At 37.7% G+C, this 27,989-nt stretch overlaps 1 protein-coding gene and 1 pseudogene across 4 annotated transcripts; both read left to right on the top strand.

The window, feature by feature from the left end:
- Window positions 1-6: 6 nt before the first annotated feature.
- Window positions 7-27,985, top strand: TMEM59 (transmembrane protein 59). 4 transcript variants are annotated; one of them, XM_041770734.1, is made up of 9 exons: window positions 7-271; window positions 4,129-4,161; window positions 5,140-5,245; window positions 7,251-7,345; window positions 10,409-10,561; window positions 11,766-11,847; window positions 12,554-12,638; window positions 16,699-16,807; window positions 27,344-27,985. In XM_041770734.1, exons 1-9 carry the CDS (start codon window positions 83-85, stop codon window positions 27,497-27,499), a joined length of 1,008 nt encoding a protein of 335 aa, XP_041626668.1. In that variant the 5' UTR covers window positions 7-82; the 3' UTR covers window positions 27,500-27,985. The 4 variants fall into 4 exon arrangements, with proteins under 4 accessions (XP_041626668.1, XP_041626669.1, XP_041626670.1 ...); XM_041770735.1 differs by having other exon boundaries at window positions 8-271; window positions 12,557-12,638; XM_041770736.1 differs by lacking the exon at window positions 4,129-4,161 and having other exon boundaries at window positions 10-271.
- On the top strand, window positions 17,952-27,337 carry LOC121499834 (annotated as a pseudogene).
- Window positions 27,986-27,989: the final 4 nt, after the last annotated feature.

The following is a 27,989-nucleotide window of genomic DNA, read 5'->3' on the forward strand; positions in this document are numbered from 1 at the left end:
GAAGGGGCTGGCCCCGGAAGGCGGAGGAAACCCTGAAAAGAAAACAGCAACAAGCCGAGCTGCTGTGACAGAGGGAAACAAAATGGCGGCGCCGAAGGGGAGCCTGTGGGTCAGGGCCCAACGGGGACTCCCGCCGCTGCTGCTGTTGACGATGGCCCTGGCTGGAGGCTCGGGGACCGCTTCGGCTGAAGCATTTGACTCGATCTTGGGTGATACGGCGTCTTGTCACCGGGCCTGTCAGTTGACCTTCCCCTTGCATACCTACCCCAAGGTAGGGCCCGTCCGGACCGGGCTGCACCCTCCCCTGGCCGCCCATCTCTCCCTCCTCCCCGACCGGTGTCAGCCCTGGGAGCCTGGGTGTCGAACGCACACCCTCCAGCCGCTGTCTCCCACCTGTGTAGCTCCTGTTGTCTTCCCTAGTTCTCCCCGCACCCCTTTCCTGCTGTAATTACCGGAAGTTTGTGCTGCATCTACCGCGGAATAGGCTGGGGGACGCAGAGATGAACGAGACCGGACCCCTGGCCGCTGGCAGCTGGCTGGGCGGCCGGAGAGACGAGCACTCTCGGGGGCAGGAGGAGGAGGATATGGATGATGGATGCAGGGTCTTCACCTTCACGGAGCGTTAAGGGATGGCGAGGGGGGAGGGGGCGGGGTGCAGGAGCAGACATGCAAGCCCACAGTAGGTTAGTTCGTAACGCATGTAGACTGAGCGCCGCTCCGGGCCGGGAGCTCCTAGCCTGTCCTGGGGGTCAGGCAAGCAAGACCATTCCACCGTGTTAGAAATGTATTCCATCAGCCCTGGGAGTTGTGAGACGCTCGGGAAGGGCTTTCCGCCTGGGTTGAGTCACTGTGTGCAGGACGCTGCCTTAGGGCTTGGGGTGGCTTAGAGAAGCAGCAGTTAGGTTTCTGCAAAGAACTTGACCCTTCAGTGCAGAGCGGGTATAAAAATGAGACTGCCCGATGGGGGGGGGGGCGGGGGGGGCGTCAGGGTCCCAGCTTCCCGAGGGGAGTGACCCTGCTTTCTTGAAACTCCTTGTCCGCCCCCGCCCCGTGATGCCATCCTTTCATCCTATTCCACTTCTCAGGTCTTTTTTTTCCCCCCAATCTTAGGAACTCTGTTTACTCAACATTCTAAATTGTGTGGTGACTCCCCACCCCTTCCCATATATAATTTGGATTTGTGCTCCCTTCCCCCTACTGCTTTTCTTTCTTTCTTTCTTTTCTTTTTTTTTTTTTTTTTAAGAGCTTTTGCTGTTGTTACTGGTCTTTTTCTCCTTGTTTTCCCTTCATCTCCTCGGTGCTGTTGGCTTAAGCATGTGGCTAGCCCTCTTTGCTCTCTCAGACTACAAAGGAAAGGGCCAGTGAACTTTATGGGATGTTCCTTTTGGACAAGTCCTTTGAGGTCTTTGAAATGAAAATCTCTGAATTCTTTCACTTCCCATGTATCTGTGTACGGCAGCATTTTACCTTGCATGAGGTTTATCATCTTTCTGAGTTTTTAAAAAGATTTTATTTATTTGACAGCACAAGCAGCAGGGACAGGGAGAAGCAGGCTTCCTGCTGAGCAAGGAGCCCAATGTGGAACTTGATCCCAGTGAGCCAAAGACAGACACTTAACAGACCGAGCCACCCAGGCACCCAAGTTTTATCAATTTTCAAGAAAAAGTGTAGGAGATTGATTATCCTAAAATTTTCAGTCAGACACTAATATAGCAATCAGGAGAAAGAAATGAGAGATTGTGACTTTCAAGCTTAAATCAATGTGTACTGTCCCTGAATACATTACTTTCCTCTCTATTTATAAACCTCTCATCATTAAGAAGACTGTATGAGGAAACTCACTAAGATTTATTTGGCCTGGCATTGAATGGAAACTTATTTTGTATCCTTCTAGTGTTTGGTTGTGTTTTTTTCCTTTCTTGAGATTTTCCTAGCAAACCTGTAGTATGGCCCAGAAAGCTGGGAGAATAACTAAAGGATATAAACATTTCTGGAAACTTCAGGTACTTTTATCCACTATTTTGACAGTTTTTAACAATTGAGGTGGTATCTATAAATCATTTTTGCTTATTCGTCAAAGCTGTTCTCAGGAACAGTCATTTGGCTCCCCGTATGTTAGATGGACTTAAAATTTATTAACTGTCTACTCTGTTAGACAGTATGATGGGAGATCTATACCCATTATCCCTAATTGTCACAACCATGCAAAGTAGGATTTTACAATTGAGGCTCTGAAAGGTTAAGTGACTTACCTAAAGTCACATAGCTACGAAGTAGTGAGGTAGTAGGAATTCAGCCCTAAAACTGATTATACTTTGCTGCCCTCTATTAATAAAGTTGTATTAAAAGTTAATTTACTTATTTCAGTGATTTCTATGGGCCCTCTGAATTATTGTGCTTTGCAGTTCAGGAAAAAGCAGTGTGCGTTTTAAGAAATCAGATGAAATTAGAAGCTCACCTACCCCTGTCAGTCTGGTATTTGCAGCTGGAAGATAGAAATCTCATTTTAACAACTCTTTTTCAGAATTAATAATTTGTTGCAAGAAAGTAGGATAGCTGTTTGTAAGTAGTTATTTTAAAATTCCAATATAGTTACCATTTAACTTTCCTCAAAAATACAATTACATCATTTGTCTGGGTCCAAATACAAGAGACTTATGTTATGTTAACAACAAAGCTAACTAGTGCCCACCTGGTCATTTTTTTTAAATGTGTGGGCTCTGGAACCATAAGCCTGGGTCCAATTCCCAGCTCCACTTTTACTATCTGTATATCTTTGCTGATCACTTAACTTCTCATGACTTCATTTTGTCACCTGTAAAACAACAACAAAAACTTCATACCTTACAGACCTGGTGTGGGAACTAAAGATAATGTATGTGGCACTCTTAGCACATAAACCCAGTTTGGTACATACAGTATCAGTGGTGCTAAATATTGAGAATAGTTAGCTTGACTTAGCTCTAAGCAAGAAAATGCATATATTCTATAGATAATTATCATTGAGGTACCTTCTGATTATTTAGTTTCATTCATTTTTGTGGGGAGCAACATTTCCTTGTGCTCTAAATCTAAGGTACATTTAAGATAAGCTTGTCAATCATTTGAGATACATAAACCATGAAATGTTTACTTAGAATGATATTATCTAGTACATGATTTTTTTTTATTTTATTTTTTTTATTTTTGATAGTCACACAGAGAGAGAGAGAGAGGCAGAGACACAGGCAGAGGGAGAAGCAGGCTCCATGCACCGGGAGCCCAATGTGGGATTCGATCCTGGGTCTCCAGGATCGCGCCCTGGGCCAAAGGCAGGCGCCAAACCGCTGCGCCACCCAGGGATCCCCTAGTACATGATTCTTAATAGCTACCAATTGAGTCCCTACTCTGTGCTGGACATTGTATACCTTAAGTGTTAGCATAGTGTCTGGCACATTGTGGGTGCTCATTAAATACATTATTATTATGCCTATTTGTTAGATAGTATAGCATAATATTCATGATACTGTGTATATAAAATGTGAAATCCTTGTCATAAGAGTATTGTCCCTATCTTACAACCAAGGAAACAGGCTGAAAGAAATTGTCACTTGCCAGAGGTTGTACAGAATAAGTGGTGAGGCTGAGCTTCAAAGCAGGGCTGATTCCTGGATCTAGGCTCTTTGCAGCATGCCATACTCTCTTTTGAAAATAGGACTCGGGGGCTTACTGGCTTGGTTTAAGGAAAGAAAACCTACCTGAAAATGCAATGGCATGCATTATAGCTCATACTAATGAGCTCAAGCTTCCTCTGTGCAGTATAAGGAGATGTGGTGCTCCAAATACATAAGAGAATTTCTTCCACTGTTTTACAAAGCTTCAAAAGCTACTTAGGTATGAAATTTATCTTAATTGTTAAAATTCTTTCAGTTTCACCTTAACAATAAATGCAACCAGAACTGAGGTTCAAAAAACATGCTAGCTTCAAAATTGCAACACTTGTTTAACGTCAGACTGCAGCCATCTCTTCTTAATGGGTTGTTGGTTCTGCATAAATCTTACTAATCCTTCTGCTGTAAAGAAATGTATACCTTTCTCTTCCATTGGTTGCTAACTGGTATATGCACATGCTATTTGCTTCCTTATTAGGTGCCTGCCAATTTGTACACAGTGGATCACACAGTAAGTTGAGGGGACTCCCTTACATGTACTAGTTGTGTTAAACACTGTGTGTATTTCATCTAACAAAAGCTTAGTGAAGACATTGTCATTAGTCTTATTAAGCAGTTCACATTTTCCAGTAATGAAGAATCAATCCTATCCTGAGCTCCCATAGATAGATAATGTTGCCTATCACTGTTGTCCTCTGTTTTAAAAATCTGTTATCATGATTAACACTACTACCTTTTATTGAGCACCATCTGTGTCCCAGGGACTATACCAGGAATCCCTATGTTCCAGCATTATTGAGGGGTTTGGAGATTATGTATAGCCATTATCTCCTTTTCTGATGAGAAAACTGAGATTTAGATAGGTAAAGTAACTTATGCAGTGTCATTCACCTGAAAGATTTTAATCCAGGTCTGGTAATTCCAGAGGCTTTTCCTGTACACCACACTGTTGCTCTTGTTTGTGTTTTCAGTCAAAGTAAGCAAAGTTTAAAAACACTTTTCATAGATGTATGCTTCACTTCTTGCGGGCCTTTATTACACTATTTGCCATGTGAAGCTAGTCATGACCCTTTTTCCTGAGAAGCCTGATAATTATAAATATTTATGTGGCAGAAGTATGTCATTCATCAGAAGGTACTTGCTTACTCATTTCTACCTCTGTTAAAATTCTGATTATGTCACTGTTATTTTTAAAATTTTCCGTCAAAACGTAACCTTGGAATATGGGAAAAGGAGATCTATATATATATATATTTTCCCCCCACTAGGTTTCTTTCTTGAGTATCACTTTTAAAATAAGAAATTAAATCCTTTTTTTATGGCAAAGGTCTTGGGTATTACCTGGTTCCTACCATATTTCTTTCGGTTATAACCTTTTATTGGACATTTTAATAGTAAACCTACTAACTTTGTTTTCTTTTTAACTTCCTCCCCCCTAAGGGAAAAATAATATTTTTTTGGTAATCCTCCTTCTTCTTGAACTCCCTAGGAAGAGGAGTTGTATGCATGTCAGAGAGGTTGCAGACTGTTTTCAATTTGTCAATTTGTGGATGATGGAATTGATTTAAATCGGACCAAAATGGAATGTGAATCTGGTAAGATGCTATGCTAAAAGTATATAACATTGTGGGTTTTTTGGGTTGTGTTAATACTCTTTATATATGTTCCTCAGAAAATGATAGGCATGTTGTTTAAACTAATTTCTAGCATATTTTAAGAATTATGAAGTTAGAGTTTAATCAGCTGCTGCTACAAATTTCATGGGCTTTAAATTTCATCTTTAGGGTTCCCTGCTATATGAAAGTAGAGCATTCCTTTGAAACCTCTCCTAAGCCAAAATGGCATAAAGCAAAGAAGCAATTACCATTAATTTATATGGAAAATTTTTTGACTGCTCTTGGATCCAAAAAATAACCTCTCTTAGTCTTTTCTAATACCTTAGGACACATCTTGCTAAGATGCATAAAATAAATCAAGATAAAACACAGATGCTTACACAGTTCAAAGCTATGGTGGCCTGATGCCGAGCGTATTTCCCAGGGAAGGAGCTTGGCAGTGCCACTGTTGCTGCTCAGGAGTGTGTGCTGCCTCTGTAATGGCTAGCCACAAAACAAATGCTGAACACTGTTTTCACTTTTTTTTTTTTTTTCATGAAAGCATGAATCCTCTTCAGATTTCTTTTGGTTTGTAAAAATAGATATGAACTTCTGAAAAGTGGAGGCTACTTCTATTTGTTGAGACAACGTTTATTTTGTACTATGGCTAGGACACCTTTGTGTAACGAAGCATTTGGTTTAATTACCCTTCTCATAATTCATCACTACTTTTTCAATGGATAGTATAATTTTCCTAAGCCTTTCAATCAGGCCAGTTGATTTAGCTCCAAGTTGTGTGGTGTTTTTTTTTTTTTTTTTTTACTGAATCAAGCCTTTGACTCACTATTTAATAGTGTATTCTTTGTGGGTCATGCTGATAAAAGAAGTAACCAGAGTCTTTGTCATCTCTTAAACCACTGTTCTTACCTTTTGCTAAAAGAGATGCGTTTAATAAAAGAAACCTGTAAAAAAAAAAAAAAAAAAAAAAAGAAACCTGTAATCAAGACAAAATTGACATTTAACTTTTTAAAGAAACCGTAATGGAATTTCCTCCATTCATTACATGATGCTGTTTATTCAATGTAGCAGGAGGTACCTTTCTCCCTGTCACTCTGCCATGACTTCTGTCTAAGTCTCCTTGATATCATGACCTTGTTTTTTTGTGGCTCAGTCTCCAACTGGCCACCTTTATATATGCATAATGCTGTTCAACTTATTGTCTAGTACCTTTGAGAAATATATTACAAATATATGACTGGGTTGGAAAGAAAAATTGTTACAGTGGTAAAGTGTTATATATCACAAGAGAGAACCAGCTCTAGTAAACCAAATGAAGAGGGTGTGTACCCACTTCAACTTTAGAATCCTGCTGTAGAGCATATTCTAAGTTCAGTTTCTCAGAATTTAGGGTGTTAGATTAATTGCTTTGTTTTATTTTTCTTTGCTATGAGAATATCCTTGTTTCTCAGCAAAGTGATCTAGTTCTTAATGTTAATATTGTGTATTTGTGTAAATCACTAAAATATATTGTTTTGTTCAACTCTATGACATAGGTGATGGTAATTTGGTATTTCCATTTTAAACATATAGAAATCAATAGTTGAAGAGGTTAAATAACACAGCCTAGGTCATATACACAGCCAGATGTGTATGGAGCCAAAACTTCAGGATGCCAGACCAGTGTTTTTCCCACTTTGCATACCATAGTGGTGAAGATCCCTTTATGAATGTCATCAGATAGCCTGAGCCTGAGTGTATAATCAATAGGTTTATACCTGAACCATCTGACATGTGGGAGGTAGAAGATACAGAGTTTATTAAAATAATATCTTTGCTACTGTTACTGAATTTGAAAATTCATATTGATAAAACGCTTTTTAAGAATTTTTTTTATAAAATGCCAAATCCCTTCTTTTCTATTCTTCCCCCTTTTCTTTCCTTCCCTTCTCTCCTTTTCTCTCTTTCTGTCTCTTTTCCTTGTAATTTGACTGTTTTTCTCTTACAGCATGTACAGAAGCATATTCCCAATCTGATGAGCAATATGCTTGCCATCTTGGTTGCCAGAATCAGCTGCCATTCGCTGAACTGAGACAAGAACAAGTATGAAACAATACTGCCTTTCAGAATTGCCTGCTTAAATTGCACTGATTTGTATTGAAATGTTTATCGCCCACTTAGATACTATTTTAGTGTTATATTTTATAATTAGTTTTCAGCAAACAAATTATATGTTTGCAAATAGGAGTGTCACTTGCATAATTACTTTTGTATAATGCTTCACTGTTAAAAGTTACATTTACATCCGTAATCTCTTTAGTTTTTTCTCTTGGTCCAATAATGATATTATCCTCATTTTGCATATGAAAAAACTGAGGCTCAGAGAAAGAAGTTCATAGTTGTGAGTCATTTTTTTCCTACCCCAACTGCCATTGCCTTAGCTTAGGTCATCATCATTTCTCGTCTGTATTGCTAAACTTGCAATCTGTTTTCCCACTTGACCCTTTCTAGTCCATCCTTTAGTATATGTTCAGATATTTATATCCTAAATAGAAATCTCACTGTGTCATTCTCCTGTCTTACATACTTCAGGACCCACTTACAGGGTTAAGTCCAAACCACTTTTCATGGTCCGGCTCCTGATTATTTCTCTTAGGTTATCTTTTTTTCCCCACCCCTCATACTCTATACTCCAAATATACTAGATAAAGTTTGTTAATTTTATTAGCTTTTGCATAGGAAGTATAGCCACATGGTATAGAATTCAGAAGGTAAAAAGAGTATGTAGTAAAAAATCTCCTACCCCTGTATATCCTAGCCATTCAATTTTCCTTGTCATGTAGCCAGGGTTACTAAGACAGACGTATTTTATGCAGATACAAGGATACATATATTCCTTCTTTTTTAAAATACAAGTATACGTAAAGAATATCTATTCATTTCTTTTTTTCACTGTACAGTCCATTGTATGGATGTATCATTTGTTTAAGCAATCTCTTATTTGGACATATAGGTTGTTTCTAATCTTTTTCATTTATACGCAATGTTGCACACCTCTCACATTTATATCTATAGAATAAAATCACAGTAGAATTGCTGAGCAAGAAATATTTGTGTGTTTAATTTTGAGAAGTAGAGAAAAATTGCTCTCTGTGGAATTTGTACCAAATTTTAATAATTGAGATAAAATTCACATAGTATAAAATTCACCCTTGTGAAGTATTCAATTCAGTAGCTGTCAGTATGTTCACAAAGTTTTGCAACCATCATCACTAATTCCAAGCATTTTTACCACCCCAAAAAGAATCCCATACCCACTTCTCTCCTTCCTCAACTCCTGACAGTGTGCCACTTTTAATATATTTTAAATTTGTGTTTTTCATATTACAGGTAATGTTAAATGTGTTTTCTGATTTTTAAGAGCCATTTTTGTTTTTTTTTTTTTTCTCTTAGTTGTATACATACTGAACAGTTCTTAATTTTTAAAGTATGATGAGTTCTTTCATGGTTCTGTTCCTTCTACTCCCCATCCTTTTATTGAATCCCCTTGATTCAGGGCAGGTGTCATTTCCTTCATGAAGCCTTCTTAACACCTTCTCACCCAGGTTTGGGTTAGGCGCCTTTCTCCATACACATGTGTTAATCAATTTTTAACCTCTGTCTTATATAGATTACACAGATTAAATATAGGTATACGTTGTTGAATAAAATATACCTGATCTCCTAAAATTTTTAATCTCAGTGAATACTTGCTTGGTGAATTAATCAGTGAAAAATTTCAGAGCTATTAGTGGGAAAATTGGATCATGAATATAGATCTTTTGATTCAACAAATTGATCTCTTATTCCATAATGCCTCTCTTTTGAAATATAGCAGAATCAAGGCTCTCCCTAAAGTACAGCAAAAGGTATCCCATACTAATGCTCTGGAGGGGCCCACTGCTGCTAAATAAGTAAAGAAGTCAGAACTGGGGGGACATGATACCCATTAATGTTAAAATCAGTAGCTTACTGTATATACTCAGCCCATAAATACTCTCATCACACTGCCCTGCTATCAGATGTCTCTATTTTATGCATATATTCTTTTGGTTGATTTTTTTTCCCTTCCCCTTTTCCATCAATGTTTATTATAACATGATTTGTTTTACATGAAAACATTAAGATAGGATGGTATAATTAGTCTCTGCCCCTTCTACCTCTTAAGGCCTTGCTAATCCTTATTTTAATCATATCTTAAGATTCTTCACAATTTTGGACCTGATTTAAAAGCCTGTTATTCTTTTTTTTTTTTTTTTTTTTTTTTTTAAGATTTTATTTATTTATTCATGAGAGACACAGAGAGAGAGACACAGGCAGAGAGAGAAGCCAGGCTCCATGCAGGGAACCTGATGTGGGACTTGATCCCGGGTCTCCAGGATCATGCCCTGGGCTGAAGGCGGCGCTAAACCGCTGAGCCATCTGGGCTGCCCTAAAAGCCTGTTATTCTGATAGAGGTGACAGGTAGTTTATATGTGTGTTTGCTGGCAAAATGAAGTAGCCTGGGATTTTTTTTTTTAAGATTTTATTTTTATTTATTCAAGAGAGACACAGAGAGAGACAGACACCGGCAGAGGGAGAAGCAGGCTCCCCACAGGGAGCCCGATGCAGAACTCGATCCTGGGACTCTGGGATCACATCCTGAGTGGAAGGCAGATGGTCAACCACTGAGCCACCCAGGCATCCGATAGCCTGGGATCTTAAGCCTTATTACAGTTCATTTGCGTAGGAAACTGTTTAATGCTAGTTGTTGTGGTAGAATCACTTAACTTTTTAGTCCCTGTCCCAGTAACGATTTGGAGAAACTTGATTAAGTTTGCTCTCTCTCTTTTTTTTTTTTTTCCTATTTGTTCATTCATAAGAGAGACACAGAGAGAGAGAGAGAGAGAGAGAGAGAGAGAGAGAGTGAGAGGCAGAGACATAGGCAGAGGGAGAAGCAGGCTCCATGCAGGGAGCCCAGTGTGGGACTGGATCCCGAGACTCCAGGATCACGACCTGAGCCAAAGGAAGATGCTCAACCACTGAGCCACCCAGGCTTCCCCATGTTTGCTCTCTTGAATATACATATATAAAAATTATATATTTTTAAAATAATGATTCAGTGTTTTGTTTTGTTTTGTTTTTAAGCTCATGTCCCTGATGCCAAAAATGCACCTACTCTTCCCTCTAACTCTGGTAAGGTCATTCTGGAGTGACATGATGGACTCTGCCCAGAGCTTCATAACCTCTTCATGGACTTTTTATCTTCAAGCTGATGATGGAAAAATAGTTATATTCCAGGTAACAACTGTGCTTCATAGATTCATCTAAATACCAACAACAATAAATGTGTATGTCTTAAATGAATGTCTTGGCATTGAGCCATATATATTACCAAATAATAATTACTGATTTGGCCTACATTAAAACATTGGGCATCAAAACACAGTGTTACTTCTCTCTGCCTGTTGGAAGCTTCTCTCAAGCCCATTGGTCCTTATCAAGAATTCTCAATCTTCTAAATTTTATAGTGGTTAAATTGATAAACTAAAACCTCTAGATATGAGAGATAAGAGTAATGAATATACTTCGAATATAAATCATGGCATGTGTATATATCACATATGGATATGCTATTTTCCTTTTAATTTGGTAGTTAAATTCCTCAAATGTATCACAAGCTATGTTGTGAGACTTTCTCTTAGGTAATAATTAAACCTTTTAATTATTACTAGTAGTAGAATGGCTCACTGTAAGGCTAGAATGTGATTTTTAGCACTATCCTGAGTCTTGGGTCCTTTATACATAATTTGGTAATAAGTAAAACATAAGGAGTTTTTTCTCTTTAAATTCATGAGTAAATTTCTATGTCCTAAAGCTAATTAGCTTAAAGTTTAAGTTAAATCTCAGAGCAAAGCCCTCATTCATTCCTGATTAGATACGAGATTCACTTTGTTTCTCTCTTTGTATCAACTTGAGCATAACTAGACTGGAGAAACTCCCACTCCAGAGGATCTGTGCTGTATGGAGGATGAAAAGTATAGAGTATTTAGCTGTAATGTATGAATTACGCATACTTAGGGAAGAATGGAATGTTTCAGATGAGAAAAATAGAGATAATAGGTGTTTAGCTCAAAATTTTGGCAGTCTGCTAAGTTATTCTTGATCTACTAGAATTAGCACTCATTTTTGCAGGATATGATATTTAATGCAGTATGTTGTAATTTGTCCCTGCTTTTTAATTTTTTTTTAATGTTGTCAGAAAGTTAAACTGACTAAATACTTGACGATGCCAGAAATCTGTCTGTTTCTTTGCAAGGCACCGGCTCTGATGTTTAGGAAGTGCAATTAAAATATATTGTGGCTAATGTGTTTTATTTTTTATACCATACTTCTGTTACTTTTTCTCAATTTGAATGTTTATACAGATGATGTGTTATAGAACTTGTTACTGAGAAAAGCATAAGAAGTACAAATGGCTTAATTGCTTTCATTATCATTTTAGTCTAAGCCAGAAATCCAGTATGCACCACAGTTGGAGCAGGAGCCTACAAATTTGAAAGAATCGTCGCTAAGCAAAATGTCCTGTAAGTTTTATTTCAAGTAGCTTGGGATAACAACATTAGCAAATCTGGTTGTGGTTTGGATTTGGTTGTATGATTGTTCTTACGCTAATAGAAAGTGAACAAATAATTTTTAAACAGTAGTTTAGGATCTGGAGACCTTGTTAAAAAACAGATTTCTGAGCCCTACTTCCAAAGTTTCCGATTTACTAGATCTGGGATAGGACCTGAGAATTTGCATTTCTAACAAGTTCCCAGATTTTGTTGATGCTGCTCGTTTGGGGATCACACTTTGAGAATTATTATTCTAAAAAACATGTGGCTTGCTTTGAAGGATATTTTGACTATGAACTAATGAAGTATTCTGGTATTTCCTAATTTACTAACCAAATAGTGAAACTACCCCAAAAGTGTGAGTTCTTGTTCTATTTTTATTTCCATGCTAGGAATAAATTTTAACTTGTAGGAACATAAAACATCAACCTAAAGCTGAGCTTACCTTTTAAAATGTCCTCATTCATAAGAATTTGCAAATAAAATAGGAAATCCATAATGTGGTAGAATAACCATTCAGTTTTAACATGCCAGAGGAACTTGCATTTATTATCAATGTATCAGATTATACTTATAAAAGCAGCTGGGTATCTGTACAGTGTATATATCTAGGAGTAGTCATTTGAGACTAGCTTTTGGGATATAGGATATCATAAATTGTACCTTATTATTTCAGCAGATCTGCAAATGAGAAGTTCACAAACCCATAGGAACTATCTTGAAGATGGAGAAAGTGATGGCTTTTTAAGATGTCTATCTCTGTATGTATTCCTGTTTATTTGTATGTATAGGAGATAAAATCTGGCTTGTATCAGACAGATACATTCCTTTTTATTTTAAAATTATATTAGCTGCTCAGAAATTTAAAAAAACTTGTTTACCTTACCTTGTTCTACCAACTTGTACTTTTTGATATTTTAGTTTATTTATTTATTTTTAGATATTTTATTTATTTATTCATGAGAGACACAGAGAAGAGAGGCAGAGACACAGGCAGAGGGAGAAGCAGGCTTCCCCACAAGGAGCCTGATGTGGGATTCAATCCTGGATCCTGGGATCCTACGCTGGGCCAAAGGCAGATGCTCAGCCGCTGAGCCACCCAGGCATCCCTATTTTAGTTTATTTAAAAGATAATACACATACCACTGTAATAAAACTCAAGCAGCTAGTTTCCTTCCCAGTACAAAAGCATTCTTGTTCTTGTTAAGATTCTCTGATTTATGTTAAGAAATATGTTTCTCCATATGTTTAAATCAAGCTTTAAAGTGTATTTGAATGGTTTGGGGTTGGATTTTTGTTTTTATCTACAAGACCACACCTGAGGCTAGAGAAGGTAGATGAGGGGTACAGATTAAGGAGGGCTTTGTATTCTATACTAAGGAGTATCAACTGTATGCCAAGGATCCTTAAAGATGGCAGGGGAAAGCAGGCAGGCAGGAGTAATGGGTACTTTATGCTCTCCTAGGAAGGAATATCAAGCTTTCTGAAGGTTGAGTGGGGTTATTAAAATATGCATACTTCCCTTCCTCCAAAGAGTTCTGATATGAGCTCTCCTCGTCTACCTCCGTAACCCCCTTCAAAAGAGAGAGACAGTGGCCCATAGAACTTACTGATAATTATCTACTGTGTCAGATATCAGGCCAAGCATTTGAGTAGAGTGGTAAACAAGTGCTTGCCCTCACAGTGTGTATGCTCTGGTGGGCTGTTCTGTCTCTAGTGTAACACTGTAGTAGTCCAAACTGCCTGCTTCCTGCAATTTCTTCTAATTAAAATAGTTTCTTGACAGGTTTTATCAGGTATCAGTGGGGTTATTTTGGTACCTAAAGATTAATTCCTTTTACCTAACACAGTCTTTAAAGACTGGGTAAGAAAATGAGGATTTAACTTTAAATTTTCCCTTCCTTTCATTTCTAAACCTCCTTTTGACCTTGGCAGAATACAGGTATAATTTTTCTCTCTCTGATATTTAGGATTTTTGTTGCAGTTTGATAGTCTTATGAAACCTAAGTAATCAGTCTTAAGTTACAGTTTATTCTCAGTACTGTACTACCTGGCATCTTACTGGTGACTTATTATCCTTTAGCCTTTTGTCATTGTATTTTATGTTCTTTTTTTTTTTTTTTTTTTATGTTCTTTTAAATCTAACATTTTCAAAGTAATTTTGTAAATGTTTAATTTAAGAAATAACTAATTTTATAACTAGAACTTTAATGCCTAGAAGGCTCTGTGCATAAACATGAATTATAATAGTATTCTACATTTTAATTTAAAAAATAACTCTTTAAAATACCTTTCCCTTCAGTGAGCTCATTTGACTCTTAGAACAGTACCTGTGGGGCAGCCTGGGTGGCTCAGCGGTTTAGCGCCACCTTCAGCCCCAGCTGTGATCCTGGAGACTCGGGATCAAGTCCCACATCAGGCTCCCTGCATGGAGCCTGCTTCTCCCTCTGCTTGTGTCTCTGCCCCCCCCCCCCCCTCGTCTCTCATGAATAAATAAATAAAATCTTTAAAAAAAAAAAAAAAAAAAAAAGAACAGTACCTGTGATAAGTAGGTGGGTCAGAGATTAATTGCCCACCCCTAAGGTTATATATCCATCACGTTAAAGTTCAAATCTAGCTTGTCTAATTCTGCATCTTCTACTCATCCAGTTCTGGCACAGGTGTCTGTTTCCTAGAATCATGAGTTTTTTGTGATGACATGCAAGATCACCTAGCCTCAGTGGAATCTGGTCTTTTGACTTTTAACTGCAATGCTTTTTTATAGTACAGCATAGCTGTTATGGAGGTACCCTTAGCTTCCAGAATGGAAATTGAGGTCAACTCATTTTTTTTCACTTGCCATTTCTTTTCGGAGAGTCTGTTATGTACCAGAAACTGTGTCAGGGACTTGGGACCTAGAGAAAGATGTTCAGTGTCTGCCTATATGGAGTTCTCAGGTCTAGTATGATAGAGACAGACATGCAAACAATAAACAAGCAATGATGATTGCTATATATCATATACACCTCATACACAGAGTACAAGGAGTATACCTTCAAAGGAAGAATTGACAGAGGACATAGAAATAAGTCTTAAATAATGAAAAGAGATTTTGACTAGTGTAGCATGTTTCTTTAATTTTTTTTTCAGCTGTGCTGGCTTTCTACTAAATATATAAAGTATATTAATATGTGTGGAGAGTTAGATCAGAGACCAAACTGAGTGGACAGGAACTAGATAGGAGAAGGAAAGTAATCAAATCTAAGTATGGGAAGAGGCATCTACGTGAAGGATAGAAGATCAAGTTGAAGAGCTGTGGTAAATCCTGCAAGCACTTATGAGGTCTGAATTAGGTAATGGACAAGGGAAACAAGAGATAGCAGAGACAGTTAAGAATCTGTAGGATTGTTTTGTTGTGGAAGTGGAAGAAGCAGATGGACTCTAAAATGAGCCCCAGTTTTCTTGCTTAATTAACTAGCTGTTACTGGAATCCAGATATCAAATATATCCTTCTCATTTCATGGAAGGAAATTCCTTAGTACTTAGGTTAGGCTGGAATATGTAAAGTGGGTGTTTTTTCATTAAAAATATTTTTTATGGGCAGCCCTGGTGGCACAGTGGTTTGGCGCCGCCTGCAGCCTGGGGTGTGATCCTGGAGACCCGGGATCGAGTCCCACATGGGGCTCCCTGCATGGAGCCTGTTTCTCCCTCTGCCTGTGTCTCTGCCTCTCTCTCTCTCTGTGTCTATGAATAAATGAATAAAATCTTAAAAAATAAAAAAAAATTAAAAAAAATATTTTTTACTTTCTTTCTAAATTGGAACACTTACAACACCATGTAGATATTCCCTGCTTTTAGATGCAGTGCATTCTCCAGTGTCTATCTCTTTTGCTGGGAGACAAATAATGACTGTGCATACATTTTCCTTGGCATGTTCAAGTTTGGGCAAGCCCTCAAGTGAATGGGTTATGGTGGTAAGTATAGACTCTATATCAGGCAGTACTGGATGAGCACACATGTGAAAATCAGACTGCCTGACTGCCTGTAGTAATTATCACAGCTTTTCAGAACTGGACTATTAAATATTTAAAAATAGCTTGACTTCTTCCTATTCTTTGAATCTTAATATACAGTTTGGCAAACAATAGATCAATTATGGGCAAAACTGTTGCTAATTCTTGTAACTGGCTGACTTTATGATAAACATAAGAAAAATATAACTATCTCTTTACTAAGATATACTAATTATGGGTACAGAATGGCTCATAAAAGATGTGTTCTTGTAAATTAAAATTAAGTAAATTGTGTCAGATTAATTGTTTGAGGTATTCTAGGAACACTAATTTCTGGAAGCCTATTGTGAGTCCTTTTATAAAACAAATGATCATTTCATAATGTACCTGTTGTATACCTTAAATCTTTTGAGATACTGGGTTTTCTTAAAGGAAGTATCACTATAGTGCCTCGCAGAATAATGTATGACATATGTATAGAAGCATACAATTTACAGTACACTTTGATTTGCATTATCTCATTTAGTAATTGAAAAATACTTTTGAAAATAATTTGTTTTAATTTTATATATTTAGCAAAAAGCCAGTATATCTGATATTTTAAATTATAGAAGTGATAGCCATGATACAGAAACTTGAGAAATGGAGGACGCTAATATAAAAGCTATTATAATATTTCCTTCTGGGTATGTTTTTTAAATAGTTTTAAAGGAGTACAATGAAGTTTCCGTTGTATTACTAAACTAAGTGCATAAGGTTAATTGCCTTTAATTATTAAGAATCTGTTTTTTATATTATGAAATTTTAACATGACTAACTTGTTTTTTAGTAACTCTGGCTGGATTTTAACCACAACTCTTGTCCTCTCGGTGATGGTATTGCTCTGGATTTGTTGTGCAACTGTCGCTACAGCTGTCGAGCAGTATGTTCCCTCTGAGGTAAATTTAATTCCAGCCCTCCGGCCATTTGAACACTGAGCCTTGTGATTTACCATTTTAAATGCCTTATTTGTGGGATGCCTGGGTGGCTCAGCGGTTGAGCATCTGCCTTTGGCCCAGGGCCTGATCCTGGAGTCCCAGGATTGAGTCCCACATCGGGCTCCCCGCATGAAGCCTGCTTCTCCCTCTGCCTGTGTCTCTGCCTCTCTCTCTGTGTCTCTCATGAATGAATAAAATCTTAAATAAATAAATACATACATATATACATACATACCTTATTGGTTAACTAGAAAAACAAGGCCTCTCTACTAATAGAATGAAAGATTAGGTGTTTTTTTTTTTTTTTTTTTAAGATTTTATTTATATACTCATGACAGACACAGAGAGAGAGGGGGCCAGAGACACACGCAGAAGGAGAAGCAGGCTTCATGCGGGGAGCCCGATGTGGGACTCGATCCTGGGATTCCAGGATCACGCCCTAGGCCAAAGGCAGATGCTCGACCACTGAGCCATCCAGGTGTCCCCAGATTAGGTGGTTTTAAGCACACATGGAAATGGCAGGTGTGCAGCAGGAGAATCACTGTTCCTAGTTTTCTATGGTGCTAAATACCAGAGTGACATAGACATTGGCTGGTTTGAGTAAGGTTTCTCTCTTTTTCCCTGTTTTTTTGAGCCTGAAAAGAACCTGTTGACACCAGTTCAGTTTCTAAGGTGATCTGAAAGAAGAGAGACTTGTAGAACTACTTAAAATTTTAAATTAATTGCCACAAGTGTCAAGGAGTAGTTGCTGCTTTAGAATCAGCAAGGCTGGAGTATGTGATTTTGAGTTAATGTGTATTGATATCTAACCCTGAGAGAGATGGAGAACTGTTGTGACTTCCTTGGTAATTAAAATTTAACTGGCCCAAGAAACCTAACTATGTAAAGGATTTTTGTTTTGGGAAAAGGCTATAATTTGGTGATTCAACTTAGCTTTCAAGAAAAGAAAGTTATTTATATAACTAAATAGAGGATAATAATGTCTATGGACATCAAATCCAACTGAAATAAACTTTAGTTTCTTGTGCCTCCAAAGTGTTATAGAAAAAGATTTAAAGGAAGAAAGGAGAGACGTTAAAATAGAATCTAATAATAAATAGTTAGCATGTGCCTAACGGTGCTTGAACAATTAGACTGTAAAGATGGCTTTTTACGGTAAGGTTTATGTATGAGTAATGATTATGATAATATTATATTTCATGTTTTTTATTAAGATGCTGTGTGAAAAAAGCAGCCAGAAATTGGAACAGGATAATGTTGGTAACTTAACAATTATAGAGTTCTTTAAAATTTACAAAATATTTCCATGTATCTTCCATGTCCAGCAATATTCTAGAGCAGGTTTTGTTACTCATTTTATAGACAAGTAGATAGTAAAATGTTTAGGTAACTTTCCTGGGTTTGCACGGCTGTGAAAGTATTGAGACTGGAATTCAGCTTATATCTTTTGACTTGCAACTCTTTTTTCCTGTGTACTCTCTTCCCTAGGGCTGATAAGGTGGTACAAATAATAAATGTATAAAGGGTTAAGGAAACCAGAGTCTATGTATTTGAGATCGTCAGGGAGGACTTTTGGATAATGGGGGTCTTGACCTGAATTTTGAAAAAATGAGTAGTGAGGCATAGATTAGCAGAGAGAGGAGGGTGGTTAATTTTCCCAAGTACAGACAAGAATGAAGTGTCAAGTGGGGCATCTGGGTGGCTCAATTTGTTAAGCGTCCAGCTCTTGATTTCAGCTCAGGTCATGATCTCAGGGTCATGCGATCAACCCCCATTTCAAGCTCCATGCTGGGTGTGGAGCCTGCTTAAGATTCTCTCTCTCCCTTTGCTCCTCCCACCCCCTCTGCACTCATGACCTCTCTTGCTCTCTCTTTCTCTTAAAAAAAAAAAATAGCAATCAGGGAAGTACTGTAAGAAATTGACTTGATGAGAAGAACTTAAATTAGGAAATCAAATGGATAAAGTTAGGTTTGGGATGAACTTTTGAATTGTGGAAGTATTAGAGAATAGGTAAATTTCTATAGAACTCATCTGTTTATGATATGAATATACTGATTACATTCTCTGCTACATTACCTACTTGTGTTCTTGTTAATTCTTATGTCCATATTTTAATCATTTTGTTGTTCCTGATAAAACTGAAATTACTTATCTTACATAGGAATGCCTTTGCCTGTTACTTCTTTTTGAGCTGCCTCATGCTCTCTACATCCTCATATTAATAAATCTTTGTTGACCCCCACCCACCCACCATGTGGTACCTCGTTCCTTCCTTTTTGTATCATCAGTACAGTTCATTTTCCTTACTCCCCAGGTACCCCTTGTCAAAGAAAGATTCCATAGAGATTCATCCAGTTATTGTCAGGAAAGACTGAATTGCTGGCCTCAGGTGGAATTTACCTGATCAGTATACCACAACCTGGATCCTGGTCCCCAGGCCTACTGACTGATGTCGAGCACTTTCTCCCAGGCACTGTTCTAAATGTTTTATCTGAATTGGCACATCCAGTCCTTTTGCTCACAGTTCTGAAGGCTGGCAGTCCAAGATTAAGATCCCAGCAGGGTTGGTTTGGCACATTCAGTCCTTTTAGTAACTCTGTGAGATGGCTGCTATCATTATCCCCATTTTCTGAATATGAAAACTGCAAAAGAGTATATAATTGCCCAATATCACTTACTAGTAGTGGCAGAACCAAAATTTGAAGCCAGGTAATCTGAAGTTCCTTTAATTAGCCTGAAATCATAAATAGGAGAGTTGATTATGTGTTTCATATCAGGAGCTGATCTCCTGTGTGCCCTCTTTGACACTAGGAAATACATACCACCTGGACCACATGGTTCATGTTTTTGAGCCAGGATCCTTAAATTCTCTCTTATCCAAACAATTCTCAGATGGGCATATCACAGTTTTTCAGAACTGGACTATTAAATACTTAAAAGTAGCTTGAATTCTTCCTATTCTTTGAATCTTAATGTATAGTTCTCCTTACTCGACTTAATGGATATGACCTCTTCTCCTTGTGGCTTTGGCTACATCTTACAGACCTAGGGATCTTTCCCTCCCTTTCAGATGACTCTTGATCTTCTCTTCCTTTCAGATATTGTCACTGCTCTAATAAATTTTGTTTTGACTGTACAGCTTTCATTCTGTGAGAAATTCTCTTGTTTTCCAAGTTCTTTGGGGAAATAACTCACTGTTCCCACATATGCCCCTAGACCCCTGTGATATAAAGCCTTTGGCTTTATGATCAACACTACACATGGAGTTCTTTCGGCAGTTCTGTTATATGTCCCCCAGACACCTGCCATATGTTTCTTTCTCACCCCTCTCTAGAATTCTACTACATATCCTTAACAATCAAAATTATGGCTACACTCTCAAAAGGCCTGTACTTTTCTAAGGAAATATATATTCTAGAAAAATGTATGGAAAACAGCCCCTTAAGATTCACTGCTTTTAGGCTTTTTTTTTTTTTTTTTGTATATGAAACCCACTTTGGCTAGGTAATAATGTTTCAGATACTTTTTGTTTGTTTGTTTTAGAGATGCTATATATTTATTATAGAAATTTGTAAAGTACATATAAAGAGGCAAAAAAAAATCATCCAAAACTGTTGTAGGCTAAAGATTTTATTTATTTATTTATTTATTTATTTATTTATTTATTTATTTATTTGAGAGAGTGTGAGTAGGAGGGATAGGGAGAGAGAATCTGAGACAGACTCCTCATTGAGTGAGAGCCCAGAATGGGGCTTGGTTGAGGACCATGAGATTATGATCTGATTTAAAACCAAGAGTCAGATGCTTAACTAACTGAGCCACCCAGGCACCCCTGTAGTGTTTCCATTTTAGTGGATTTCTTTTCAGCATAAGTAATTTGTAATACATACTAATATTTTGTTTCTTGTTTCAAAATACATTTCAGTGTAAATGCTCTGTCCCTGATAGTTTTTCCTCTGTTTGCTGTAAAAATAGCTGAAAACTGCATTAGAAAAGTTATGCAGGTTTCTTGACCAAAAGTTACCTCTTTGCACTTTCATAAAGCTTTTTCATTGTTTTCATTATTGAAATAGAAGTCATTTTTTATCCCTTTTCATAGTAACTTGCAACTTCACTTTAAGTTCCACAAGTATAACTCGTGTGAGCAATGTTATGTATATTTTGTTATATTATTTACATATATGATATTGTATGTTTGTAGGAAATCATAAGCCTGCTGAATGTGTGTCTTTTTAGTACTGACCTAGTATCTGGAGCTCAAACATAAAATAGAAAAAGCTTCCTTTTCAGTCACTACAAACAAAGTTTAAAATGGTGGTAATAAGATAGAAGTGTGATCTTAGAAACTTATTAGCAGCTTTGTTTTTCTTGTTTAAGAAAGCTCTGTAATAATTGAGCCTGCTTTGCACATAGTGGTACCCATCATATCATTTGATTATAATGACCACAAAAAGTTGGCAAATAACTCATTTCTTTGGTTGATCTTAAAGCACTATCATTTTTGAGTGGCTTGACTTAGATTTTGATTCTCATTTCTCTATTTTTTTCCTGTTTCATATTTTTTATGTCATTTTTGAAACTTCTTGGGATGACACTTTGTCTTGTTGAGTTGTCTACTTAAGATAAAGAGTTGCCATTCATAGTGGTCCTAGTCAGGCAGGTCAACCTTGACATGGGAGAACAAGATGCAGCAGGATTGGAAAGCTCTTCCTAAAGATCCAGCAGAAATCTGCTATTGCAACAGGTGGTGATATAGATGCTTCCTTGGTGTTATCTCCTAATCGCTGTGCTTTCTTTTTTTTTTTTTTGTCAAGATTGTGATCCTCTGATTTCATGTGGTCAGTTAAAAAGGGTTTTAGCTCTCTTGAGCCACTCCCATGCAGCCTTGTTGCAGAGTATAAGCCAGACCCAGTCCCTGTTCACCGTGGTCTGTAGTGCTTGCAGCTTTTCTCCTTTACGAGGCCTGAGGAAGTGCACCATGGAGAGGAAGAGGTGGAGACTTCTGCCTTCCAAGCAGGAATTGCCAAATTCATGTTTCGTGTCATCGATACCTTCCATTCCAACAAGGAAATTCTCCCTTGGAAATTGATCAGTAATGCTTCTGGTGCCTTGGCCAGGATTCTCTATGAGAGCCTGATAGACCCTTCCAAGTTGGACAGTGTTAAAAAACTGAAAATTGATGTCCCCAACCCCTAGGAACACACGCTGACCTTGGTGGACACAGGCCTTTACATAACTAAAGCCAACCTCATAAATAATTTGGCAATCATTGACAAGGACTAAAAGCACTTATGGAACCTCTTTAGGCTAGTGCAGACATCTCCCTGCTTGGACAGTTTGGTAATGGCTTTTATTCTGCCTCCCTGGTAGCAGAGAAAGTAGCTGTGATCACAAAGCATAGTGATGATGAGCAGTATGCCTGGGAGTCTTCTGTTGGGGTTCTTTCACTATATATGTGGACCATGGTGAGCCCATTGGCTGGGCTACCAAAGTGATCCTCCACCTTAAAGAAGACCAGAGTACTCGGAAGAGGCTGATAAAAGACATGGTGAAGAAGCACTCACAGTTCATAGATTATCTCATCACCCTTTATTTGGAGAAGGAACAAGAGAAAGAAATCATTGATAATGAGGCAGAGGAAGAGAAAGGTAAGAAAGAAGATAAAGATAATGAGAAGCCCAAGACTGAAGGTGTGGGTTCAGATGAGAGTGATAGCAGGAAGGACAACAAAAAGAAAAGGAAGATTAAAGAGTAATATATTTATCAGGAGACCCATTTGGACCAGAACCTGTGATGACCTCATTCAGGAGGAGGAATATGGAGAGTTCTACAGGAGTTCTACAGGAGCCTTACCAGTGACTGGGAAGACTACTTGGTAGTCAAGCACTTATCTCTAGAAGGTGAGTTGGAATTCAGAGCATTGCTGTTCATCTCCTTTTGGGTTCCTTTTGATTTCTGAGAACAAGAATAAAAAAATAGTATCAAACTCAGTCTGCCATCTATTCATCATGGACAGTTGTGATGAGTTGATACAAGGGTATCTCAACTTCATCCATGGCTGTGGTTGACTCTGAGGACCTGCCCCTGAACATTGCCTGAGAAACACTGCAGCCGACCAAAATCTTTTTTTTTTTTTTAAGATTTTATTTATTTTTTTCATGAGAGAGAGAGAGAGAGAGGCAGAGACACAGAGGGAGAAGCAGGCTCCATGCAGGGAGCCTGATGTGGGACTTGATCCCAGGTCTCCGGGATCACGCCCTGGGATGAAGGCGGTGCTAAACTGCTGAGCCATCCAGGCTGCCCAGCTGACCAAAATCTTGAAGGTCATTTGCAAAAATACTTTGAATGTATACCTTGAGCTCTTTGCTCTGGCAGAAGATAAGGAGAACTCTAAGAAACTATCCAGGCCAATCTCTAAAAGGTTAAAAGCTTGGAATCCGTGAGAACTCGACTAATTGGCAACTCCTTTTTGAGCTGCTACACTATCACACCTCCCAGTCTAGAGATGAGAAGACTTCTTTTTCAGAATATGTCTGACATGAAAGAGACCTAGACGTCCATCTATTACATCACTGGTGAGAGCAAAGAGCAGGTTGTCAGCTCTGCTCTTGTGGAGCAAATGTGGAAGCAGGGCTTTAAGTTAGTTTGTATGACCAAGTCTATTGATGTATACTGCATGCACAGCTCAAGGAGTTCGATGTGAAGAGGCTGGTCTCAGTTGCGAAGGAGGGCATGGAGCTGCCTGAGGATGAAGAGGAGAAGAAAATGGAGGAGAGCAAGGCCCAGTTTGAGAACCAAAGCAAATTGATGAAAGAAATCTTAGATAAGAAGGTGACAATTTCTGGGGCACCTGGGTGGCTCAGTCAGTTAAGCATCTGACTCTTGGTTTTGGCTCAGGTCGTGATCTCAGGGTCCTGGGATGGAGCCCTGCATTAGGCTCTTCGCTCAGTGGGGAGTCAGCTTGAGGATTCTCTCTCTCCCTCTTCCCTTGCTTCTGCTTATGCTTCCCCCGCCCTTAAATAAATCTTTAAAAAAAAATAGGTGACAGTTTCCACTAGGGTTTAGTCTTCACCCTGCTGCATTGTGACTAGCACCTACACTTGGACAGCTAACATGGAACAGATCATGAAAGCCCAGGCACTTTGGGATAACTCTGCAATGGGCTGTAGGATGGCCAAAAAGCACTGGGAGCTCAACCCTGACCACTCCATTGTGGAGACACTGCAGCAGATGGCAGAGGCAGATGAGAATGACAAGATTGTCAAGGACCTGGTGGTACTGATGTTTAAAACTGCACTTCCTCTTCTGCCTTCTCACTTGAGGATGCCCAGACCCACTCCAGCCATATCTGCCTCATAGTCAAGTTAGGTCTCAACATTGATACAAATGAAGTGACAGCAGAGAACCCAGTGCTGCTCTTCCTGATGAGCTCCTCCCCGAGGGTGATGAGGATGCCTTTCTCTTGGAACAAGTAGATGAGGAATTTCTACTTGCAGACCTTGTGCCCTCTGTGTAGTGTTCCCGTGGCTTCCCCACTGGCCCAGAGTGGCCCTGGTTCCCTCTGCTGATTCTGAGCGGGTCTTTTTCTCTCCTGTCTTCTGTCTAAAGCAGGATACAAGGGCCTCAAGACGTGTCTCTTCCCACATTTGACATTGGGTTTGAATGTGTGATAATGGGGTTTTTTGTTTATTTTGTCTGGAAACCAAAGTATGCAAAGTAAAGAAGATGCAGTTCTATAGAAAAGAAGATGGAGAAGAAGAAAAGAAGAAGAGTTTTGGAAGATTCCTAACAATGTTCACATTAGTAAATCTTGTACATTTTTGAATTCCTTCCTGTGTGCCAGACTCTATTCAAGAGACTAGAGATACAATTGAGAATATTATGATCAAGATGAAATAAAGTAAAATGATGAAGGCTTCCAAGACTTAGTAAGTAGGGTAAATAGGTCTTAAATTGTAATAAGCATTATTTTCTTTGTCTTAAAAAAAAAAAAGACCAGGACTTTGCTCTTCAGAAGTGTTAAATCTGATAAAAGAATCAGAAAATAATATAAGTGCCACAGTTTTTAAATCCAAATTCTATTAAGAAACTGAGTTTTAGAGCTTTAAGGAGCTTATCCATGATCATGTAACTGGTTAGTGGCAGAGCCAAGCCTGTAGCCCATACATATTTACAAATTTACTTTTAACTTTTAGAGGTAATACGTGTGACCTCAATTGTCTTCTTTTTCTTCACTTCTCAGATAAACTAGTTAATAGTTTAAACAATTTTTCCAAGTAATTACTGCATTTTAATTTTATTTTTATCTTGTTATCTATTTTATCTTCTTCTTCTTCTTCTTCTTTTTTTTTTAATCAACTTTAGACATTATCTAAGGTCTTCCTACTGAAGGATTAGGAATTTGGTTCCCTCTTATGGTCTCCCACATCATCTTCATCTCTTCACATTCTGGTTTTTGTAGACTTTTAGTGATTGCTTTATAAGTTTCACTTGACTCCTTATTACTTCTTTTCCTTCCCTCTTTCTTCCCATACTCTGTCAATTTTCATTAGTTATTATGACCCTTGACAATAAAATGTAAATGTTAATTCTTCTGTATATATACTTCCATGCTTTGCTATGATTGACTTGAAAAATTAAAATCCAGTAGACAGCGTTTACAATATTATGATTATGTAAATATCCAAAATAGAACCAGATACAGGGGTGAATAGAGTCACATAAAAGCAAATATAAACCTGAATTACTTAAAATTTTCCCAAGAGAATCTTCCCACTATCTCTGCTTAATGGAATCTTCTTTTGTTTTGTTGTAGTTTTCTTCCCATTTTCTAAGTCATCTCAACTACTGCGGTTTCTTGTATTCTAATGTGTTTTGCTTTCTTGAATTGCTTTTGCTTAAGTACTTTCTTAAGTAATTTTTTCATAAAGGATACTTGGGTAGTAAACTTAATCAAGTTAACACTGTTGAAAATCTCTCTATTGTACCCTTGTATTTAATTGGTAATTTGAGAATACAGAGTAGACACAAAATCAGTATACATACTACAGATTAACCAGTCATTTCTCTGCACACATTTTATACTTTTTCCCTGTTCTAGATAGCTTTTTCCACTTCGATGTTTGAAATCATTGCAACAGTTCTGGTTGCTGTTTCAAGGCCTTTAAATGCTGTTAGGTAAAGCTGTGAAAGCTTTTCTTTCACAGTGCCCCAGAACAAATTGTGACATGTTAATTCTAGTTTTTAAGGAAGCCACATTATATCAGATTTGTGTCTGTCTAATCCATCAACCACTGAATTTTTCTGGAAGATATTCTCATACTGGAAAAGGATAAGGTCCTGGGCTCCCTCCTTGTTGCAGGATAGTCGTTGCCTTGAAACTGTAAGCAGCAGACCACATCTGAAGCATGTCCAAGTAAGCAGCCATCATGACGGTCACTTTTAGAACATTTTCATTACACCAAAAAAAACCTTTCATACTTAATTTGTAGTCACTCCCACTGCCTCCCAGGGACCACCACCACCACCACCCTGAGCTATAAACATTCAGAATCTCTCGTGATTGACCTCTTTCACTTAGCATTATATGTTCAAAGTTCAAACATGTTGTAGCATGTAGCAGTATCAGTAGATACTTAATCTCCTGAAAGTGCTCTTTATTCAGCATCTTTTAAAAATACTTTTCCGGTATCAAGTACTTTTAGGTAGTTTTTGTTTACATTCTAGTCAGTTTCCCTGAATGTCAGCACTTCAGTTCTTAATTGATAGATTCGGAGATATGTTGCTTGTATGAGTTAACAAAATCTACCCATTTCCTAGTAAAAAATTTTCACTTTGCTTTTCCAAGCCTTTAGGAGATAGACCTAATCCAAATAGACCTACTTTGGTAGGTGTTAGACATAACTGTTATACTCCAGGGAGTTTTAGGTTATTTACACTGATTCTATTTTATGCTTTCATTCTTTTGTTGTGGTGTCCTCTTGGATATGACAGTGATCATTTGAGGAGCTTTTATACATTTATGAAGAGATTTGTATCCGTATTAAAGCGTTTCATGTGTATTCTTTGTTCTACTCATAGCCTTTTAAAATATTTTTCCAGTGTATTAAGTCAAAACTTACCCCCAAATCACTTGATTACTTTGTTAAAAGAGCTAAGACCTTAAAGGAATTGATCACCTAATACATTAAATATCCAGAATCCGTACTTTTGATTTGATCACACTAACTCCATTTAAACCTGAGCAATTTTTTCTTGATACTTAGTTGTTAATACTTCTAAGTATTTTAAGTTGGGACATGTGGAAAAGTTTTCTTTGGCCATTGATTGAGGGCTAAATCACGTATCAGTCACACTGAATTAAAGGCATTCTTCGTGCTTGAGAATGTCTATAGAATTTTTTGTTTTACCAAATGCCCTAGATTAAATTGTTATTTGAAGATATACTCAGGTTCTTAACTATCCAAATTGTTAATGTGCATTGATTTTCTTTTGCAGAAGCTGAGTATCTATGGTGACTTGGAATTTGTGAACGAACAAAAGTTAAACAGATATCCATCTTCTTCTCTTGTGGTTGTTAGATCTAAAACTGAAGACCATGAAGAAGCAGGGCCTCTACCTACAAAAGTGAATCTTGCTCATTCAGAAATTTAAGCTTTCTTTTCTTTTTTAAAGTAAAGGGTTAATTGACATCTAAATTTCCATTCCTCATAGAGCTTCTCAAGATGGTTTCATTGGATATAGGGCTTAAAAATCACTTTAAAACACAAATAAAGTTACTCAAATCTGTGAAGACTGTATTTGCTGTAACTTTATCTGTAATTTCTTTTCTAGTAATTTAAGAGATGGATATTTGGGATTGCATTTTTATTTTACTAATACCTGTAGCTATTTTATTATTTACATTGTTTTTTGTTTTCTTTCTTAGCCAAATTCTGTGAGCTGATCATTGCTCTTCCTCACCTTCTGCCATAATACTGTCTGTCACCTTAGTTAATAAACTGAATATTCAATAGGACTTGATGCTTCTGCTCAGAAATGGCCCACAACCTGTATCTTGAAATTTAGCAGGAAATGCCCTTTAATTACACTACATTTTCAGTTGTATTGACTGAAGACATTAAAATTTTACTTGAATAATTAT

This window comes from Vulpes lagopus, chromosome 10 (genome assembly GCF_018345385.1).
Source record: "Vulpes lagopus strain Blue_001 chromosome 10, ASM1834538v1, whole genome shotgun sequence".
Taxonomy (NCBI): domain Eukaryota; kingdom Metazoa; phylum Chordata; class Mammalia; order Carnivora; family Canidae; genus Vulpes; species Vulpes lagopus.

What these genes read in the sequence shown, in the direction of transcription:
- TMEM59 (XM_041770734.1), top strand. Translation starts at nt 83, where the DNA reads ATGGCGGCGCCGAAGGGGAGCCTGTGGGTCAGGGCCCAACGGGGACTC. An exon ending in CAAAATGGAATGTGAATCTG is followed by an intron (nt 5,246 to 7,250) that starts GTAAGATGCTAT and finishes TTTCTCTTACAG; the next exon opens with CATGTACAGAAGCATATTCC. An exon ending in GAAAAATAGTTATATTCCAG is followed by an intron (nt 10,562 to 11,765) that starts GTAACAACTGTG and finishes TTATCATTTTAG; the next exon opens with TCTAAGCCAGAAATCCAGTA.